Here is a 19049-nt window from a genome sequence, read left to right on the forward strand (position 1 = left end):
ACAATAAAAGGCCACTCTAAAATGTGCAGTTTTGTCACACAATGCCACAGATGTCTTAAGTTTGAGGGAGCATGCAATTGGCATGCTGACTGCAGGAATGTCCACCAGAGCTGTTGCCAGATAATTGAATGTTCATTTCTCTACCATAAGCTGCCTTGAATGTCATTTTAGAGAATTTGGCAGTACCTCCAACTGGCCACACAACCGCAGACCACGTCTAACCATGCCAGATCAGGACCTTCACATCCAGCTTCTTCAACTGCGTGATCGTCTAAGACCAGCCACCCTGGAACACCATCCAGTTTTGACTTCTATTTGCCTACGTTTTGTAGGGAAAAACTCATTCTGATTGGCTGAGCCCCTGCCCAGTCATGTGAAATCTATAGATTAGGGCCTAATGGATTTATTTAAATTGACTGATTTCCTTTTATGAACAGTAACTCAATAAAATTGTTGAAATTGCTGCGTTTATATTTTTGTTCAGTATAAAATATTTTTCTATATTACTTTCCACTAACCCTACCACCCCTCCTGTAATTGAAGTAAACTAATTGACAACAACATTTAGGATTCTACTTCCAGTTTATTTATACATACATACATACATGCATACATACATACATACATACATTTTACAGACACAGTATATTTTACAATAGTTATCTTGTGTTTGTTTTTCGTCCCATCCTTCACCTACCCTCAACCCCTCCCATATATCTCTGTCTATTTGCCATATATATTTTTCAACTATGCTGTTTCACAACAGTTCTGAACCTATATATATTTTGCGGACACAGTATATTTTACATGAGTTATGTTATTTTTAGTCCCACCCCTCAGCTCTGCTCAACCCCTCCCATCTATCTCGGAACACCATCCAGTTTTGACTTCTATTTGCCATACATTTGTCACTGTGCTGTGATGTTTCACAAAAGTTCTGAACCTTTCTATTCTCATAGTTTCTACAGATTGTAAATATATATATATTTTTTGTTAAGAGTATTATTATATTATTGACCAATTGACTATGACTTTTCAAATCACCCAGCAGTGCTATTAGCAGAGTTAGCTTCAGGTAAATGTTGCAATTCTTCAGCCATTCCTGAATCTGCCACCAAAAACAAGCTACATATGGACAGTACCAACTTAAATGATCAAATGATTGTCTCTTCGCAGCAAAATTTGCAGAGCTGGGATAGTTATATCCCCAATATATATATAACATTCTATTAGTTGCAAGAATTTTTGAATCCTCCGTCATTTTGTGTATCAGTTCATAAACCATGTGCCATGGAATCGGTACATCAAAAATCTCTTCAACTATTTTGCAATCTGTATGGCACAGCTGTCCATTTTTGGTCCTTAAATTAAACTGGTATACTTTTTTATTTATCACAATTTTCTTTAACCAATTGTGTTCTTTAATGCAGGGCCAACAGACAAGTTCCTTACTCCCCCCCTCCACTTGCCTCTTCAACTTTTGCGGTAATGCTGCAATTAGTTGGTTGTAATTTTGGGTAGAACATACATTTCCATATATTTTGTTAGCTGCATGTGTAACATAACTCCACCAGTCCAGTTATGATATAATTTGTAAAGATAATACTGAATTTAAAAAAAAATGTTTTATTGACGTTCTTTTCGCAATTAGTATATTTGAGTTTAACCATAATATTTGTTGTAATACTTGTTCTGTCTTTTCTGATGGATTAAACTGAAATTGCAACAAACTTTCTATGGTTTGTTTTTAAAATAGCATTATATAAATAGGCCCGTTTATCTGAATTGCCGTTCCAAATAAAATTGACTCTTTTTTGCTCAAATAATAAAAAAAACAAGCCGTTGGGTGTAGGCAAGGCCATAAGCAAATAGGTAAACTGGGATATGACTAAAGAGTTAAATCAGGGTGTTTTTTCCACAAATAGACAGGTATTTTCCTTTCCATTATAGTAAGATCCTATCTATTTTTGCTAATTTTCTATTAAAATGTATTGTATTGAGATCATTTCTCTCTTCCGAGTATGTCCACTTCACCTTCAAACCATTTTATTGGTAAACTACATGGTAATGTAAAAGTTGTATTTTTTTGTGATCCAATATGTTATATAGTACACTTATAATTTGGTTGTAATCCAGAGAGGTTAGAAAAAGTATCTAGATCCTCTATGAGGCTGTGGAGGGATCCAAATTGTGGATTTAAAAGAAAACATGAATCATCAGCGTACAATGACAGCTTTGTTTTTAAGCCCTGGATTTGTAGCCCCTTGATATTATTGCTAGATCTGATTTTAATAACCAACCTTGTTTTGAGTGAGAAAGTTAGACACACAAATATCATACACCCAAGAGATGCTAACCTCTCACCATTATAAAAAAAAAAAATCTGTTCTAAACTGTTCACTCGATATGGATGAAAATACCCTCAAATAAAGCTGACAGTCTGCATTTTAAACTCGTAGTCATTGTATAATTTCAAATCCAGTGCTGAAGTACAGGGCCAAAACAACAACAAAATGTGTCACAGTCCCAATACTTTTGGAGCTCACTGTATACGTTATTGGATTACTTTATGGGATTCTAGATGTCCTTCTATGGGTAGGATAACTTTCCTACAAGGTAAAACCTGGACCTAGGCAGTGTTTATATGTCAGTTCCTGATAGAGTATGCATACCTCAAAGGTTTTAATCACACCTGCTGCATCCGAGACCACATTTTCATGAGTCAGCATGGCTCCCTTAGGGTCACCTGAAACCAACAACTAATGTTTGGAGGGTGTTCACATTATATACGAGACACACACACACAGAGGAAAGTACAGTATGGTCAACCTGTAGTTCCACTGGTAAAACATATGATGCTGAGGTCCTCCGGCTTTGGTGGCTGTATGGGTAGCAAAAACACACATTTATTGTAGTATTTCTACATACAATGTTGGCAGAAAATAACAATTTTTAAATCAAAAGCAGGTGGCTTAAATATAGCTAAATATTTCTAAGAATTTTTTTGTAGACTGGATAATTTACTTACAACTGGCTTGTGTAGATGGTCCTTCCCCAGAGCCTAAAAAATATTTAGGATTCAATTGATTTATCTAAAACAGTTTTTCGGCAATGTTTGAAAAGAGGACAGCATTTGCTCTACATTGGGCATGGCCACTGAAATACTAGGGACTAGTACTTGCTTAACTACCCTATAGCATTGTTTACCAAACCTCTTCTTGAGTACTCCCAGACAGTTCCACAAATTGTATGCATTTCAGCATTGTCTTACATTGCACTGGTGTAAGACTATGGAATTTCAGTACAAGGACACTTGATTCAACTCGTCAACTAATAACCATGCACTTCATTAGTTGAGGTGTGCTTTAACTTCTTCGTGCTAGTGGGCAGTATTTGGAAATTTGGATGAATAAGGTGCCCAAAGTAAACTGCCCGTTACTCAGGCCCAGAAGCTATGATATGCATATAATGTGTAGATTTGGATAGAAAACTCTAAAGTTTCCAAAACTGTTTTAAATAATGTCTGTGAGTATAACAGAACTCATATGGCAGGCAAAAACCCCAAGAAAATTCCAACCAGGAAGTGGGAGATTTTGAGGGTTGTAGTTTTTAAGTGACTGCCTTTTTAATATGCTGTGTCTGTGGGGTCAAATTGAATTGCACTTCCCAATGTTTCCAGCAGATGTCAACAGTCTTTAGAAATTGTTTCAGGCTTGTAATTTGACAGGGAATCGAATAAGAGCTCTCAAAACAGGCTTCCTGAAAGACAATAGTGCACTCTCGCACGGTCACGTGAAGCACACCGTTCTTTCTTTTGTATTCAATACGCTATTGTCCGGTTGGAATATTATTGAATATTTATGACAAAAATATCCCAAATAATGATTATGGACATCATTTGACATGTTTCTAGGAACTGTAATGGAACTTTTTGGACTTTTCGTCCAGCCTTTGTGCCCGCGCATTGTGCATTTCGATTAGTGAGCTAAACTGAAGTAAACATGCAAACAAAACGGAGGTATTTGGACATAAATATGGACTTTATCGAAGAAAACAAACATTTCTTGTGGAACTGGGAGTCTTTCGAGTGCATTCCGCCGAAGATCAGCAAAGGTAAGTGAAGATTTATAATGCTGTTTCTGACTTTTGTTGACTCCACAACTTGGCGGGTAACTGTATAGCTTGTTTTGATGGCTGAGCGCTGTACTCAGAATATTGAACAATGTGCTTTCGCCTTAAAGCTGTTTTGAAATCTGACAAAGCAGTTGCATTAAGGAGAAGTTTATCTTTAATCCTATGTAAAACACTCGTATCTTTAATCAAAGTTCACGATGTGTATTTCTGTAAATTGATGTGCTCATTCACTGGAAGTTTTGGAGGCAAAACATTTCTGAACATTACGTGCCAATGTAAAATGTTTTTTTTTGGATATAAGTATGAACTTTATCGAACAAAACATACATGTGTTGTGTAACATTGAGTCCTGGGAGTGTCATCTGAAGAAGATCAAAGGTTAGTGTTTAATTTTAGCTGTATTTCTGGTTTTTGTGACGCCTCTCCTTGCTTGGAAAATGGCTGTGTGGTTTTTCTTGTCTAGGCGCTGTCCCAACATAATCTAATGGTATGCTTTCGCCGTAAAGCCTTTTTGAAATCGGACACTGTGGTTGGATTAACGAGAAGTTTCTTTAAAATGGTGTATAATACTTGTATGTATCATTTTTAAATATATAAAAAAATATATATATACACATTTGAATTATGAGATTTTTGTTGTTTTGAATTTGGCGCCCTGCTATTTCACTGGCTGTTGGCGAGGGGTTCTGCTAGCGGAATGGGGTTCCGCTAGCGGAACGTCTTTCCGCAATTAACTGGAAATAATAAGTCAAATAAGTGGAACTGAGTAGAAGGACGTGAGGAGGGATTTGCGAAACACTGCCCTAGAGAGTAGTGATTACCACTATAACTTTCTTGACCCATTACAGTTGGGACCTCATTAAGACAGCTTAAATTGACAATGTAAGTCCTGCAGTATTATCCCCCAAATGGTTGTTAGGAGTTGGGAATGTAAAGCTGATCCTATCTATGATTAAGGTCAATTTGTTCTCGGAGCATGGGTAAAATAGAGCTGGACTTATCATAGACCCTTGAGGAACCCCTCGGGAGAAACAGGCTTCGACCTGAGGAAGACCCCAAGGGTCGAAAAGCTTGGAAGCATAGATTAAAGTGTGCAATCTTTCTTTCTTTACTTAACAAATATTTTGTTCCCCAGCACCTGCTCAAAGCCATTGAAAGTGTGTAAATGCTTATTTTCTTATACATCCCTATATGCTGTCATACAGTACAGTACCTCCACTTCCTTCAGGGACAGAATGTCCACCCCACACTTTGCGCCCCGTGCGGTCAGCTTGGTGTCAAAGGCATCCATGAGGATAATGGTTTTGAGCTCAGGCATCTCTCCCTTCTCACAGTTTTCCAGCAGTGTCTCGGCTTTGTTCTGTTTGTCACACAGCACTGTGGAGATGTCCGCTGAAATCACAAACAACCAGTTGAAAATGTGGCAGCTGGAACATGTATGTACAGTGGGTATCATAAGTATTCAACCCCCTTGGATGTTTATACATTTTGTTGCGTTACAAAGTGGGATTGAAATGAATTAAATGATACTTTTTTTGTCATTGACCTACACAAAATACTATGTAATGTCAAATATTATAATAAAAATAAAACACTAATATAGCTTGATTAGTATATTCTCCCCTGAGTTAATATACTGTTGTTAGAGACACCTTTGGTAGCGATTACAGCTGTGAGTCTTTTGGGGTAAGTCTATGAGCTCTGCACACCTGGATTGTGCAATATTTGCCCAATATTTGCCCATTCTTTTCAAAATTCTTCAAGCTCTGTTAGTCTTGCCTTAGATTTTCAAGCAGATTTAAGTCAAAACTGTAACTGGGCCACTCAAGAACAGTCACTGTCTTCTTGGTAAGCAACTCCAGTGTAGATGTGGCCTTGCATTATAGGTTATTGTCCTACTCAAAGGTGAATTCCTCTCCCAGTATCTGGTGTAAAGCAGACTGAAGCAAGTTTTCCTCTAGGATTTTGCCTGTGCTTTGCTAAATCCCATTTTGTTTCATCCTGAAAAACTTCCCAGTTTTTGCCAATGTCAAGCATACCCATACCATGATGCAGCCACCACTATTCTTGAAAATATGGAGAGTGTTGTATTGGATTTGCCCAAAACATTTTATATTCAGGATAAAGTTTAGGTCCAAAAGGCTTCTTAACAGCTTCTACCCTCAAGCATAAGACTCCTGAACAGCTAATCAAATGGCTACCCGGACTTATTGCATTGTCCACCCCGCTGCTGCCACTCTCTGTTTATTATCCATGCATAGTCAATTTACCTCTACCTACATGTGCATATTACCTCAATTACCTCGACTAACCTGTGCCCCCGCAGATTGACTCTGTACCAGTACCCCCTGTAGATAGCCTCGCTACTGTTATTTATTGTTGCTCCTTAATTATTTGTTATATTTCTATTTTTCCTTCTTTTTTATTTTGTTTTATTAATCTTATTTATTTATTTTTTACTTCAGTTTATTTTTGTAAATACTTTAACACTTCTTTTTCTTAAAACTGCATTGTTGGTTAAGGGCTTGTAAGTAAGTGCAACGTGTGCGCTGAGAGTCGGGAAGCAAGTTCAGGGAGTGCCAAACATGAACAACGCACAGACATGACACTGGAACAGAAACAATAACGCCTGGGGGAGGAACCAAAGGGAGTGACATATATAGGGAAGGTAATCAGGGAGGTGATGGAGTCCAGGTGCACGTAACGATGGTGACAGGTGTGCTCCATAATGAGCAGCCTGATGACCTAGAGGCCGGAGAGGGAGCATACATAACAGTAAGCATTTCACTGTTGTATTCGGCGCATGTGACAAATAAAATTTGATATTTAATGTCTGCTTTTTATTTCATTTTTACCCATCTACCAATAGGTGCCGTTCTTTGTGAGGCTTTGGGAAAACCTCCCTGGTCTTTGTGGTTGAATCTGTGTTAGAAATTCAGTGCTCGACTGAGGGACCTTGCAGATAATTGTATGTGTGGGGCACAAAGAGGAGGTAGTCATTCACAAATCATGTTAAACACTATTATTGCCCACAGAGGGAGTCCATGAACCTTATGTGACTTGTGTAGAACATTGTTACTTATTTAGACTTGCCATAATGAAGGGGTTGAATACTTATTGAATCAAGACATTTCTGCTTTTCTATTTTTTATTAATTTGTACGCATGCATACATGTATGTATTCATACTTGGTTGTAACAGGTCCATGCATCTTGATTTTGCCAAATGTGGCACAACCCCTTTGCCACATTCTTTATAGCATTACTTTGTTTATAAATGATTTCTAAAGCATCTATGTGAGCGTTATAAAGGGTTTATGAAGGCTTGCACTATACTAGCAGTGGCATAGAGGGGAGGAGGTGGAGTTTAGAAGTGAGAGGAAAAATAAGAAGAAGATTAGTCAAGGTAAAATATAGTGGACTCGGGAACAAGCCTTGTGGAACCCCTAGGGAATGACGGGCCTAAACCTGTCCTCATTAACACTTAATAAAGTGCAGTACATGGTGGAGAAGGCCCAATTACCTTTCTTAATAATGAACTCCAGTGCCTCATGTCCCAGGGTGTCGTACAGGGGCACCGCCACCATGGAATAGGTGTAGCAGGCCAGCTCACTGATAATCCACTGGACCAAAGAACAAGCAGGGAGCAATAATAAGCCGTAAAGGATCAATGTTCAATGGATCAACACTCATGTGCACAGCGTGAGTGTTGATTCGAATACAATACCAATTCTGATTTTTCAAACAGTTCAATAACTGCAACTTCTGTATGCATCAATATGACAGTGATAGATGAAATATACTTAACCTAGAAAAAAAAAATGTCTCACCTCTGGTCTGTTCTGAGCAAAGATACCAATGAAGGTATCAGGGGTCGGCTTCAGGCCCCTGTGGATCAGCCCTGACCCAAGGTGCTCAGCCCGATTGGACACCTGCGGTGGGAGGCATTACATAAAAGGTCTAAAGTCAAGGATGTTAGGGTCTCTATTCATACAGAGCTTGATCAAATGCACGAAGAATGCCGCCTGTCCATCAAAAGTTATAATTACGGACAAGTCACTGTCATGTCTACCTCTGATAAAGCAATGACAAGCCTCCCAGTAAAGCAATAACAACAAACAACCCAGAAAAGCGCAAAAAATTAACATATGTATTATTAACATTAACATATGTAGCCTAAGAAACAAGGTTCATGAAATTGATAACTTGCTAGAAACAGAATGCATTCATATACTGGCTATCTCTGAAACTCAGTTAGATAATTATTTTGATGATACAGTGGTAGCAATATATGGTTATAACATCAACAGAAGAGACAGGGATACCAATGGGGGAGGTGTTGCTGTTTATATTCAGTCATATTCCTGTAAAGCTTAGAGAGGATCTCATGTCAAATGCTGTTGAAATAATATGGCTACAGATTCACCTGGCTCACCTAAAGCCTATACTTGTGGGAAGTTGCTATAGACCACCAAGTGCTAACAGTCAGTTTCTGGATAATATGTGTGAAATGCTTGATAATGTATGTGATGTCAACAGAGACGTGTACTTTCTGGGTGACAAATATTGACTGGCTTTCATAAAGCTGTCTACCCAAGAAAAAGCTTCAGGCTGTAACCAGTGCCTCCAACCTGGTTCAGGTTATTAATCAATCTACTAGGGTATTTACAAACAGCACAGGAATGAAATCATCCACATGTATTAATCACATCTTTACTAATGCTGCAGAAATCTGCTCTAAAGCAGTATCCACATCCTTTGGATGTAGTGATCATAATATTGTAGCCACATCTAGCCTGCAATAAAAAAAAGTTAGAAAAAATGTCCAAAGGCTGGGCCTAATATAGTGTATAAGAGATCATACAAGAGGTTTTGTAATGTTTGCTTCGTTGAAGACGCTGCACTTAACGCATTTATGAAATTTCTTATTCCAGTTACTAATAAGCATGTACCCATTAAGAAAATGTCTGTAAAAACGTTTAAATCCCGGTGGATCGATGAGGAATTAAAAAAATGTATGGTTGAGAGGGTCGAGGCCAAAGTGAATGGCAAATAAGTCTGGCTGCACAGCTGATCGTTGAACATGCTGTAAATTGCAAAATCATGTGACTAAACTAAGCAAAAAGAAGAAACAAAGAAATTATATAAAGAATGATTGTAAAACGTTTTGGAGCGCTTTAAATTAAATTGTGGCCAAGAAAGGCGACCTCAGCTCCATCCTTTATTGAATCAGATGGTTCATTCATCACAAAACCCAATGATATTGGCAACTACGTTAATGATTTTTTTCATTGGCAACATTAGCAAATTTAGGCATGACATGCCAACAACACACTCTGAACCTACACAGCCATTCATAACTGACCAAATTATGAAAGACAAGCACTGTAATTTTGAATTCAGTAAAGTGAGTGTGGAAGAGGTGAAAAAATTATATTATTGTCTATCAACAATGACAAGCCACCTGGGTCTCACAACTTGGATGGAAAAGTACTGAGGATGATAGCGGACTGTATTGCCACTCCTATCTCTTCAATCTAAGCCTATAGGAAAGTGTGTGCCCTCAGGCCTGGAGGGAAACAAAAGTAATTCCGCTACCCAAGAATACTGCCGACCAATCAGCCTGCTACCAACCTTTAGTAAACCTTTGGAAAAAATGGTGTTTGACCAGATAATGCTATTTTACAGTAAACTAATTCACAATTGACTTTCACAATGCTTATAAGGAAGGGCACTCAATATGTACGGCACTTACACAAATAACTGATGATTGGCTGAAAGAAATTGATGAGAAGAAGCTTGTGGGAGCTGTGTTGTTAGCTTTGACGTTATCGATCATAATCTGCTGCTGTAGAAACGTATTATTATGGCTTTACATCCCCTGCTGTATCGTGGATCAAGAATGACCCATCTAACAGAAAAGTTGGTGTTCTTTAATGGAAGCTTTTCCAACATAATCAAGGTAGAGTGGCATTTTCCAGGGAAGTTTTCTAGGCCGCTCACTTTTTTTCAATCTTTACTAATGGCACTGAGTAAAGGCTGTGTATATATGTATGCTGATAACACAACATTATACACATCAGCTACCACAGGAGGTGAAATCACTGCAATCCTTAACAAAGAATTGCAGTCATTTTTAAAATAGATGGCAAGTAACAAGCTAGTACTAAATATTTAAAAAACGAAAAGTATTGTATTTTGGACAGACAAGTCACTAAACTCTAACCCTCATCTAAATCTTGTAATGAATAATGTGGAAATTGAGCAAGTTGAGGAGACTAAACGGCTTGGTGTCACCCTGAATTGTAAACTGTCATTTTCAAAACATATTGATGCAATGGTAGCTAAGATGGGGAGAGGTCTGTCCACAATAAAGCGTTGCTCTGCTTTCTTGACATTGCTATCATCAAAACAAGTCCTACAGGCCCTAGTTTTGTCGCACCTGGACTACTGCTCAGTCATATGGTCAAGTGCCACAAAGAGAGACATAGGCAAACTACAGTTGGCCCAGAACAGAGCAGCAAGGCTGGCCCTTAAATGTACGCGGAGAGCTAATATCAATGCCATGCATGTCAATCTCTCCTGGCTCAAAGTAGAGGAAAGATTGACTGCATCACTACTTGTCTTTTTTGTCTCTTTTACGCTGCTGCTACTGTCTGTTATTATCTATGCATTGTCACTTTAATAACTCTACCTACATGTACATATTACCTCGACTAACCGGTGCCCCCACACATTGACTCTGTACCAGTAACCCCTGTATGTAGCCTCGTTATTGCTATTTTCACGCTGCTGTTTAATTATTTGTTACTTTTATTTCTTACTTGTTTTGGATATTTTTCTTAAAAATGCATTGTTGGTTAAGGGCTTATAAGTAAGCATTTCAATGTAAGGTCTACACCTCGGTGCATGTGACATAAAATGTGATTTTGATTTGATTTGTAAGAGGTATTGACATGTTGAAAGCACCGAGCTGTCTGTTCAAATGTCTAGCACACAGCTCAGACACCTATGCATACCCCACAAGACATGACACAAGGGGTTTCTTCAAGTCCAGAACAGACTCTGGGTAACATACAGTACAACACAGAGCCATGACTACATAGAACTCTATTCCACATCAAGTAACTCATGCATGCAGTAAAATCAGGTTTAAAAAAAACAGATAAAACTACACTTTATGGAACAAAGCAGACTGTGAAGAGACACACACAGGTTCACACGCATACGCAAACACGCTAGAACACGCTCTCTACACGCACACGTACACTACAGCTCAAAAGTTTGGGGTCGCTTAGAAATTTCTAGTCTCACCGTCGACAGTGAAGAGGCAACTCCAGGATGCTGGCCTTCAAGGCAGAGTTCCTCTGTCCAGTGTCTGTGTTATTTTGCCCATCTTAATCTTTTCTTTTTATTGGCCAATCTGAGACATGGCTTTTTCTTTGCAACTCTGCCTAGAAGGCCAGCATCCCAGAGCCGCTTCTTCACTGTTGACGTTGAGACTGGTGTTTTGCGGTACTATTTATTGAAGCTGCCAGTTGAGGACTTGTGAGGCATCTGTTTCTCAAACTAGACACTCTAATGTACTTGTCCTCTTGCTCAGTTGTGTACCGGGGCCTCCCACTCCTCTTTCTATTCTGGTTAGAGCCAGTTTGTGCTGTTCTGTGAAGAGAGTAGTACACAGCGTTGTACCAGATCTTCAGTTTCTTGGCAATTTCTCGCATGGAATAGCTTTCATTTCTTAGAACAAGAATAAACTGATGAGTTTCAGAAGAAAGTGCTTTGTTTCTAGCCATTTTGAGCCTGTAATCAAACCCACAAATGCTGATGCTCCAGATGCTCAACTAGTCTAAAGAAGGCCAGTTTTATTGCTGCTTTAATCAGCACAACAGTTTTCAGCTGTGCTAACAAAATTGCAAAAGGGTTTTCTAATGATCAACTAGCCTTTTAAAATGATTAACTTGGATTAGCTAACACAACGTGCCATTGGAGCACAGGAGTGATGGTTGCTGATAATGGGCCTATGTGCGCCTATGTAGATATTCCATAAAAAAAATCTGCCGTTTCCAGCTACAATAGTCATTTACCACATTAACAATGTCTACACTGTATTTCTGATCAATTTGTTGTTATTTTAATGGACAAAAAAATATGCTTTTCTTTCAAAAACAAGGAAATTTCTAAGTGACCCCAAACTTTGAACGGTAGTGTACATTGTAATATTGTTGTATGGTGGTATTATAAATGTTGTATTGTAGATATGAAGTGGTGTAATAATTTTATATGATGTAAGGTTTTTTGTGTGATGTAAGTGCCTTAATGTGTTAGGACAGAACCTAACACATTGGGATACCTAATAAATACACAAACAAACACAAATGAATGTCAACGCATGAACCACTTAGAAAAGCCGTTGACTCATTCCATATTTTTTTCCAAAATATTGTATACAAAATATTTTCTGAATTCAGACCCAGAGACATGCAGGCCTATGTAAGTAGTATCGGTGACAGTGTCCTACCTGTTTGTATTTCAGCCACTGGTACGGTTGCCCTGGTTTCCTGTAGCCTAGACAGGGTCCATTACCTGTAAATGAGACATGGATTTGATCTCCTCATTATGATAACCACATAATCTCACTGACCTTGCCACGCTCAGTCAGACATGAATACTACTATGTATTCTAATGTTGATTCCAAAAACCTCTCTCTTATTCTTAGTGCAGAAACAAGATATATGTGACAGAAGGAGATATGGTGGTGACCTGAGACTTGTAGTCCCCTCTGGAAAACTTCGTACAGTGTTCTGGCATCGTCATGAAAATACGACATCAGGTTGTCATCTTCCTGCAGGGCACTTTTCCTCGCTCCATCCTGGATATGAGGGAGAGCAATGACATATAAGGGAAGACACATTGAAAAGCAATGAGGAAAATTGGAATTGGAATCTGTTTATGACTTCCTGATTTGACTGAATTGAAATGGAATTGACCCTCAACCATGTGATCCAATCCTCTCAGATACAGGAGTGCCTAGGGTGTAGGTAGAGGCTAGGGGTCAATTTGCAATTCAGCCGGAGAGTGTCCTTACCTTGACTCCTACGGTCTGGCAGTTGAGGTCTGCAGGCATAGTGAGGGGTTTAGGCCTGGTGTTGAGGTAGACCAGGGCAGCCCCCATCAAGGCAAACAGGGAGACGATGGCCGAGGTGGGCAGAGGGCTAAACAGGAAGTTGAGGAGGAAGTCCATGTTCAAATCTGACGAGAGAAAGGAAGTGCTGTTACCAATACACAATATTAACACTATTACTTGTATACACTTATATTGGCGGTAGGTAGTCTAGCGGTTAAGAGCGTCGGGCCAGTAACCGAAATGTTGCAGGTTCAAATCCTGAGCCGACTAGGTGAAATATCTGTCAATGTGTCCAAATAAATGGGGATACTTAATAAATACACATACAGACACATACAAAAAGCGAAGGCACTTAACCCTAATTGCTCCTGTCTGATAAATGACTAAAATGTACACATTGTATTGTCTAGCTGAGATATGTAGTGATTTCATTGGAATATGACAATTTTCTTTTGTGCAGGGTACATGTATCACGTATGATGTTCAGTACCAGTCAAATGTTTTGAATGAGTAGGTGTGTCCAGAGTTTCTTTATTTTTACTATTTTCTACATTGTGGAATAATAGGAAACACATCAAAACTATGAAATAACAAATAGTGTATGTAGTATACATTTAGTAACCAAAAAAAGTGTTAAACAAATCAAAATATATTTTATATTTGAGATTATTCAAAGTAGCCACCCTTTGCCTTGATGACAGTTTTGCACACTCATGCCATTCTGTCAACCAGCTTCATCAGGAATGATTAGTTCCCACATATGCTGAGCACTTGTTGGCTGCTTTTCTTTCACTCTGCAGTCCAACTCATCCCAAACCATCTCAATTGGGTTGAAGTTGGGTGATCTGATGGTCATCTGATGCAGCACTCCATCACTCTCCTTCTTGGTCAAATAGCCCTTACATAGCCTAGAGATGTGTTGGGTCATTGTCCTGTTGAAAAACAAATGATAGTCCCACTAAGCGCAAACCAGATCGGATGGCATATCGCTGCAGAATGCTGTGGTAGCCATGCTGGTTAAGTATGCCTTGAATTTTAAATAAATCACAGACAGTGTCACCAGCAAAGCACCCCCACACCATCACAAAATCTTCCTCCATGCTTCACTGTGGGAACCACACATGCGGAGATCATCCGTTCACCTACTCTGCGTCTCACAAAGACACGGCGGTTGGAACCAAAAATCTCCAATTTGGACTCATCAGACCAAAGGACAGATTTCCACCAGTCTAATGTCCATTGCCCATGTTTCTTGGCCCAAGCAAGTCTCTTCTTATTATTGGTGTCCTTTAGTAGTGGTTTCTTTGCAGCAATTCAACCATGAAGGCCTGATTCACACAGTCTCCTCTGAACAGTTGATGTTGAGATGTGTCTGTTACTTGAACTCAGTGAAGCATTTATTTTGGATGCAATTTCTGAGGCTGGCATCTCTAATAAACATATATTCTGCAGCAGAGGTAACTGGGACTTCCTTTCCAATGGCGGTCCTCATGAGAGCCAGTTTCATCATAGTGCTTGATGGTTTTTGTGACTGCAATGAAGAAACTTAAAAAGTTCTTGAAATTTCCGCATTGACTGACCTTAATGTCTTAAAGTAATAATGGACTGTTGTTTCTTCTTAATTATTTGAGCTGTTCTTGACATAATATGGACTTTTACCAAATAGGGCTATCTTCTGTATACCACCCCAACCTTGTCACAACACAACTGATTGGCTCAAACGCATTAAGAAGGAAAGAAATGAAAGACATTCACTTTTAATAAGGCACACCTGTTAATTGTAATGCATTCCAGGTGACTACCTCATGAAGCTGGTTGAGAGAATGACAAGAGTGGACAAAGCTGTCATCAAGGCAAAGGGTGGCTACTTTGAAGAATCTCAAATATAAAATGTATTTTGATTTGTTTAACACTTTTTTTGGTTACTACATGATTCCATATGTGTTATTTCATAGTTTTGATGTCTTCACTATTATTCTACAATGTAGAAAATAGTACAAATAAAGAAAAACCCATGAATGAGTAGGTGTGTCCACACTTTTGACTGGATCTGCATGTGTGTGTGTTACCATTAAATGGGATCAAAGTCAGTGTATATTACTGTAGTGTTATCTGAAATGACTTTTGCCCCATGTACATTTACTGTTAGAGAAATTCTCAATGTAGTGGTCTACTTGGTACATTGTAGAATGCTGTTTACCTAGGTTTACCCATTTCCGCCATCTCCTTCAATTCAATGCTTGCCTCTAACAATTCTCAATGTCAATATTTGTCTTTGACCTAGTGTGTGGGTGTGTTTATGTGCATGCTCGTGTGTGTATTCAACGCTGACTGTATTTCAGTAAGAGGAGAAACTGAAGGAAGAATTAATCGATTTATGCTAACAGATCGGCCTTCTGAAACGCCTGCATAGGGAACAGTGAAAGACATTGATAAGACTTTATGGTCATCTACAGTCCAAAGTCAGAACTTCAAGGGCACTTGGGAGGTCAGACCCACTGGACGCATAAAGATTTGATACTGTTGATAATACCACTGACCATATTTCCAGGAGTATACTCCCCCTCTTGAGATCAAATGTAGAGGGTGTACCACAGGGATGGATTTTTGGACCTTCAAATTTATATTCATGATCTGCCAAACGCATCTAAAATGCTTTCTCAGATTCTGTTACCTGATGATACAAGTGTATTTTAATTCGATAGGGGGTAAAAAACGTTTTCACATAGCATACCATATTTGTTTGACTCTATTTCTATCTATTCTCTCTATCTATTTGGTGCTTTTACCCATACTACGACTACATAATGCATCACTCGATATCACCGTTTTTCTTAATCTGATCAATGGTCAAAATGGTGCATTGTGGTTAATACTGTCCATCTGACATTACCTTTTATGCAAATAAAGGGGCAAATACAGACTCGATTAGCCCATCAACATCACTAGTCAATAAAGTACACCCAGTTAACAGTTTTAACTGTGCAAAACCATAGTCAGGAGTACCTATCTGTATACTCAAACAGTCTAAAACATATTTAGCTAGGCTAACTCTGCTAACATGTTTTCTTTAAACTTAGTTGAAGCATGTTGCAGTTGAATTCATCATACTGATAGTGTGTCAATACTTAGTCGAACATCTTTAGATCACCTGAGAGGGGTTATGCAAATACAATCTTAACGATTTGTTTGTTTGACCAATGTCAACAGTCTAACCCCTTCACCTAACAAGCACACAAAACATGACATGAAGCACTGCCACCCTACCTGTCTTTCTCCCAGGTATCTTTCGGTTTCTCCGCCGTCCTTTCCAATTTCACCGTCTGCTCTTTGGGGGCTCCACTCACCGATGACAGGTGTGTGTCTATGCGTGTCTGTGTGTGTGTGTGTAGGACCAAGCCTCGTCCACTGGTCTGCTTGCTGACACTCGGGCGAGTGAGGAAGTCATAACCAAAGCTCCAATAAAACTGAGCTGAGAGGAAGTGACCTTTGAACCTTGGCCACTATCTTTCAAACTGATAACTGAAAATGAGCAAAGACATCAACGTAAGGCGCTACAGAGGGTAGTGCGCACGGCCCAATACATCACTGGGGCCAAGCTTCCTGTACCCCCTGTATATAGCCTCATTATTGTTATTTTATTGTGTTACTTTATTTAGATTTTTTTAACTTTAGTTTATTCAATAAATATTTTCTGAACTCTATTTTCTTAAAACTGTGGGCTTGTGAGTAAGCATTTCACTGTAAGGTCTACACCTGTTGTATTCGGCGCATGTGACAAATACAATTTGATTTGATTTGATTTGTTCATTGGGTGAAAGGTTGTCATCTTGGTGCAGCTTCTAGCCAAGATCTTATCATCCGGCTCCTCACCTTCCCACTCAATTTTTGGTACCATTGCTAATACATTTTATACAATATGTCGACATAATGTATGAAATATGCTTTCCAATAACAGATAACTTACTGGATTGGGCAATAGGTTAAAGGTTGCACAGGCTTCTAGCCAAGTTCTTATAATCTCCTCCTCTGTATACTGCTCCTCACCTAACCTTTCAATTCCAATATCTCAACTAACCCAAAATCCATACCTTACTTAATACTCTGTATAGGCAACACGTGTCCTTATCGACTTGGGAAGCAAGTTCATGTCATAGGGCGGCAGGTAGCCTAGTGGTTAGAGCGTTGGACTAGTAACCGGAAGGTTAAAAGATTGAATCCCTGAGCTGACAAGGTAAAAATCTGTCGTTCTGCCCCTGAACAAGGCAGTTAACCCACTGTTCCTAGGCTGTTATTGAAAATAAGAATTTGTTCTTAACTGACTTGCGTAGTTAAATAAAGGTAAAAAAAAAAAAATGTACATGTGTTATTGACTTGAAAAATACTTTATAAACATACGATTGAGCTAGTCTTGACACGGTACCGCACTGCCTATGGGTGTTGCGTTTTGATCTCAAAGGTCAAACTACTATAAGATTAAACTTCTACTGAAGATTCCATGATAACCTAACAACATTCATGTGATTTTAGTATAAAAAATATTTTGTATTTGGCCAAATTCTGAATAACCTTGGAAAGGGATGTATGTTTACCACAGGGTGTAAGCATTCAATACACGTACCCAGGATAATGCAAGCTACCTCTTTTGATTTAATTATTTATGCTAACCAGACAGCAATGATGCTATCAATGCATAGGTGGATCAGGGTTTCTCCAGAAGGACACTAGAATGACTGGGGTTATAGTAGCATTGTTTTGAAATGCTAGCTTATCAGAAGATTCAAGGAAATATGTTCACATATACAATGCCTTCAAAAAGTATTCACACCCCTTGACTTTTTCCACATTTTGTTGTTTTACAAAGTGGGATTAAAATGTATTTAATTGTAATTTTTGGTCAACAATCTACACAGCTGCCAAAGGGGTAAATCTCTAAGAGCTTTGCGCAACTGGATTGTACAATATTTGCCCATTATTCTTTAAAAAATGTCTTCAAGCTCTGGCAAGTTGGTTGTTGATCAAAACTAGAAAGCCATTTTCAAGCCTTGGGATCGATTTTCAAGCCGATATAAATCAGAACTTTAACCAGGCCACTCAGGAACATTCAATGTCGTCTTGGTAAGCAACTCCATTGCAGATTTAGCCTTGTGTTTTAGGTTATTGTCCTGCTGAAAGGTGAATTTGTATCCCAGTGTATGTTGGAAAGAAGACCGAACCAGGTTTTCCTCTAGGATTTTGGCTGTTCTTAGCTGTTTTCTGTTTATTTTTATCCCAAAAAACTCCCTAGTCCTTGAAGATGACAAGCATACTCATAACATGATGCAGCTACCACCATGATTGAAAATATGAAGAGTGGTACTCAGTGATGTGTTGCGTTGGATTTGCCCAGAACATAACGTTTTGTATTCAGGACAAAAAGTTAATTTCTTTGACACATTTTCTACATTATTATGTAAGTGCCTAGTTGCAAACAGGATGCATGTTTTTGAATATTTTTATTCTGGACAGGTGTAACATCCCTCTCTTCGCCCCAAACCTGGGCTCGAACCAGGGACCCTTGCACACATCAACAACTGACACCCACGAAGCATCGTTACCCATCGAGCCACAAAAGCCGCGGCCCTTGCAACGCAAGGGGAACAACCACTTCAGGTCTCAGAGCGAGTGACGTCACCGATTGAAACGCTATTAGCGCGCACCACCGCTAACTAACTAGCCATTTCACATCGGTTACACAGGCTTCTTTCTTTTCACTCTGTCATTTATGTTAGTATTGTGGAGTAACTAC

At 38.9% G+C, this 19049-nt stretch overlaps 1 protein-coding gene across 1 annotated transcript in view; it reads right to left on the reverse strand.

The window, feature by feature from the left end:
- The window catches only part of acsl5 (acyl-CoA synthetase long chain family member 5), a 30429-nt gene extending 13654 nt beyond the window's left edge, over nucleotides 1–16775 (reverse strand). Inside the window, exons 1-10 of the mRNA XM_014158690.3 lie at nucleotides 16529–16775; nucleotides 13223–13386; nucleotides 12898–13006; nucleotides 12655–12719; nucleotides 7964–8065; nucleotides 7657–7756; nucleotides 5348–5526; nucleotides 3029–3061; nucleotides 2830–2881; nucleotides 2673–2746 (exon numbers count right to left, since the gene is read on the reverse strand). Of these exons, the coding sequence (XP_014014165.2) occupies nucleotides 2673–2746; nucleotides 2830–2881; nucleotides 3029–3061; nucleotides 5348–5526; nucleotides 7657–7756; nucleotides 7964–8065; nucleotides 12655–12719; nucleotides 12898–13006; nucleotides 13223–13378 (870 nt within the window). The 5' untranslated portion in view covers nucleotides 13379–13386; nucleotides 16529–16775. The remainder of the gene's footprint in view (nucleotides 1–2672; nucleotides 2747–2829; nucleotides 2882–3028; nucleotides 3062–5347; nucleotides 5527–7656; nucleotides 7757–7963; nucleotides 8066–12654; nucleotides 12720–12897; nucleotides 13007–13222; nucleotides 13387–16528) is intronic.
- Between the last annotated feature and the right edge of the window lie 2274 nt (nucleotides 16776–19049).

Source organism: Salmo salar, chromosome 19 (assembly GCF_965601325.2).
Source record: "Salmo salar chromosome 19, fSalSal1, whole genome shotgun sequence".
Lineage (NCBI taxonomy): Eukaryota > Metazoa > Chordata > Actinopteri > Salmoniformes > Salmonidae > Salmo > Salmo salar.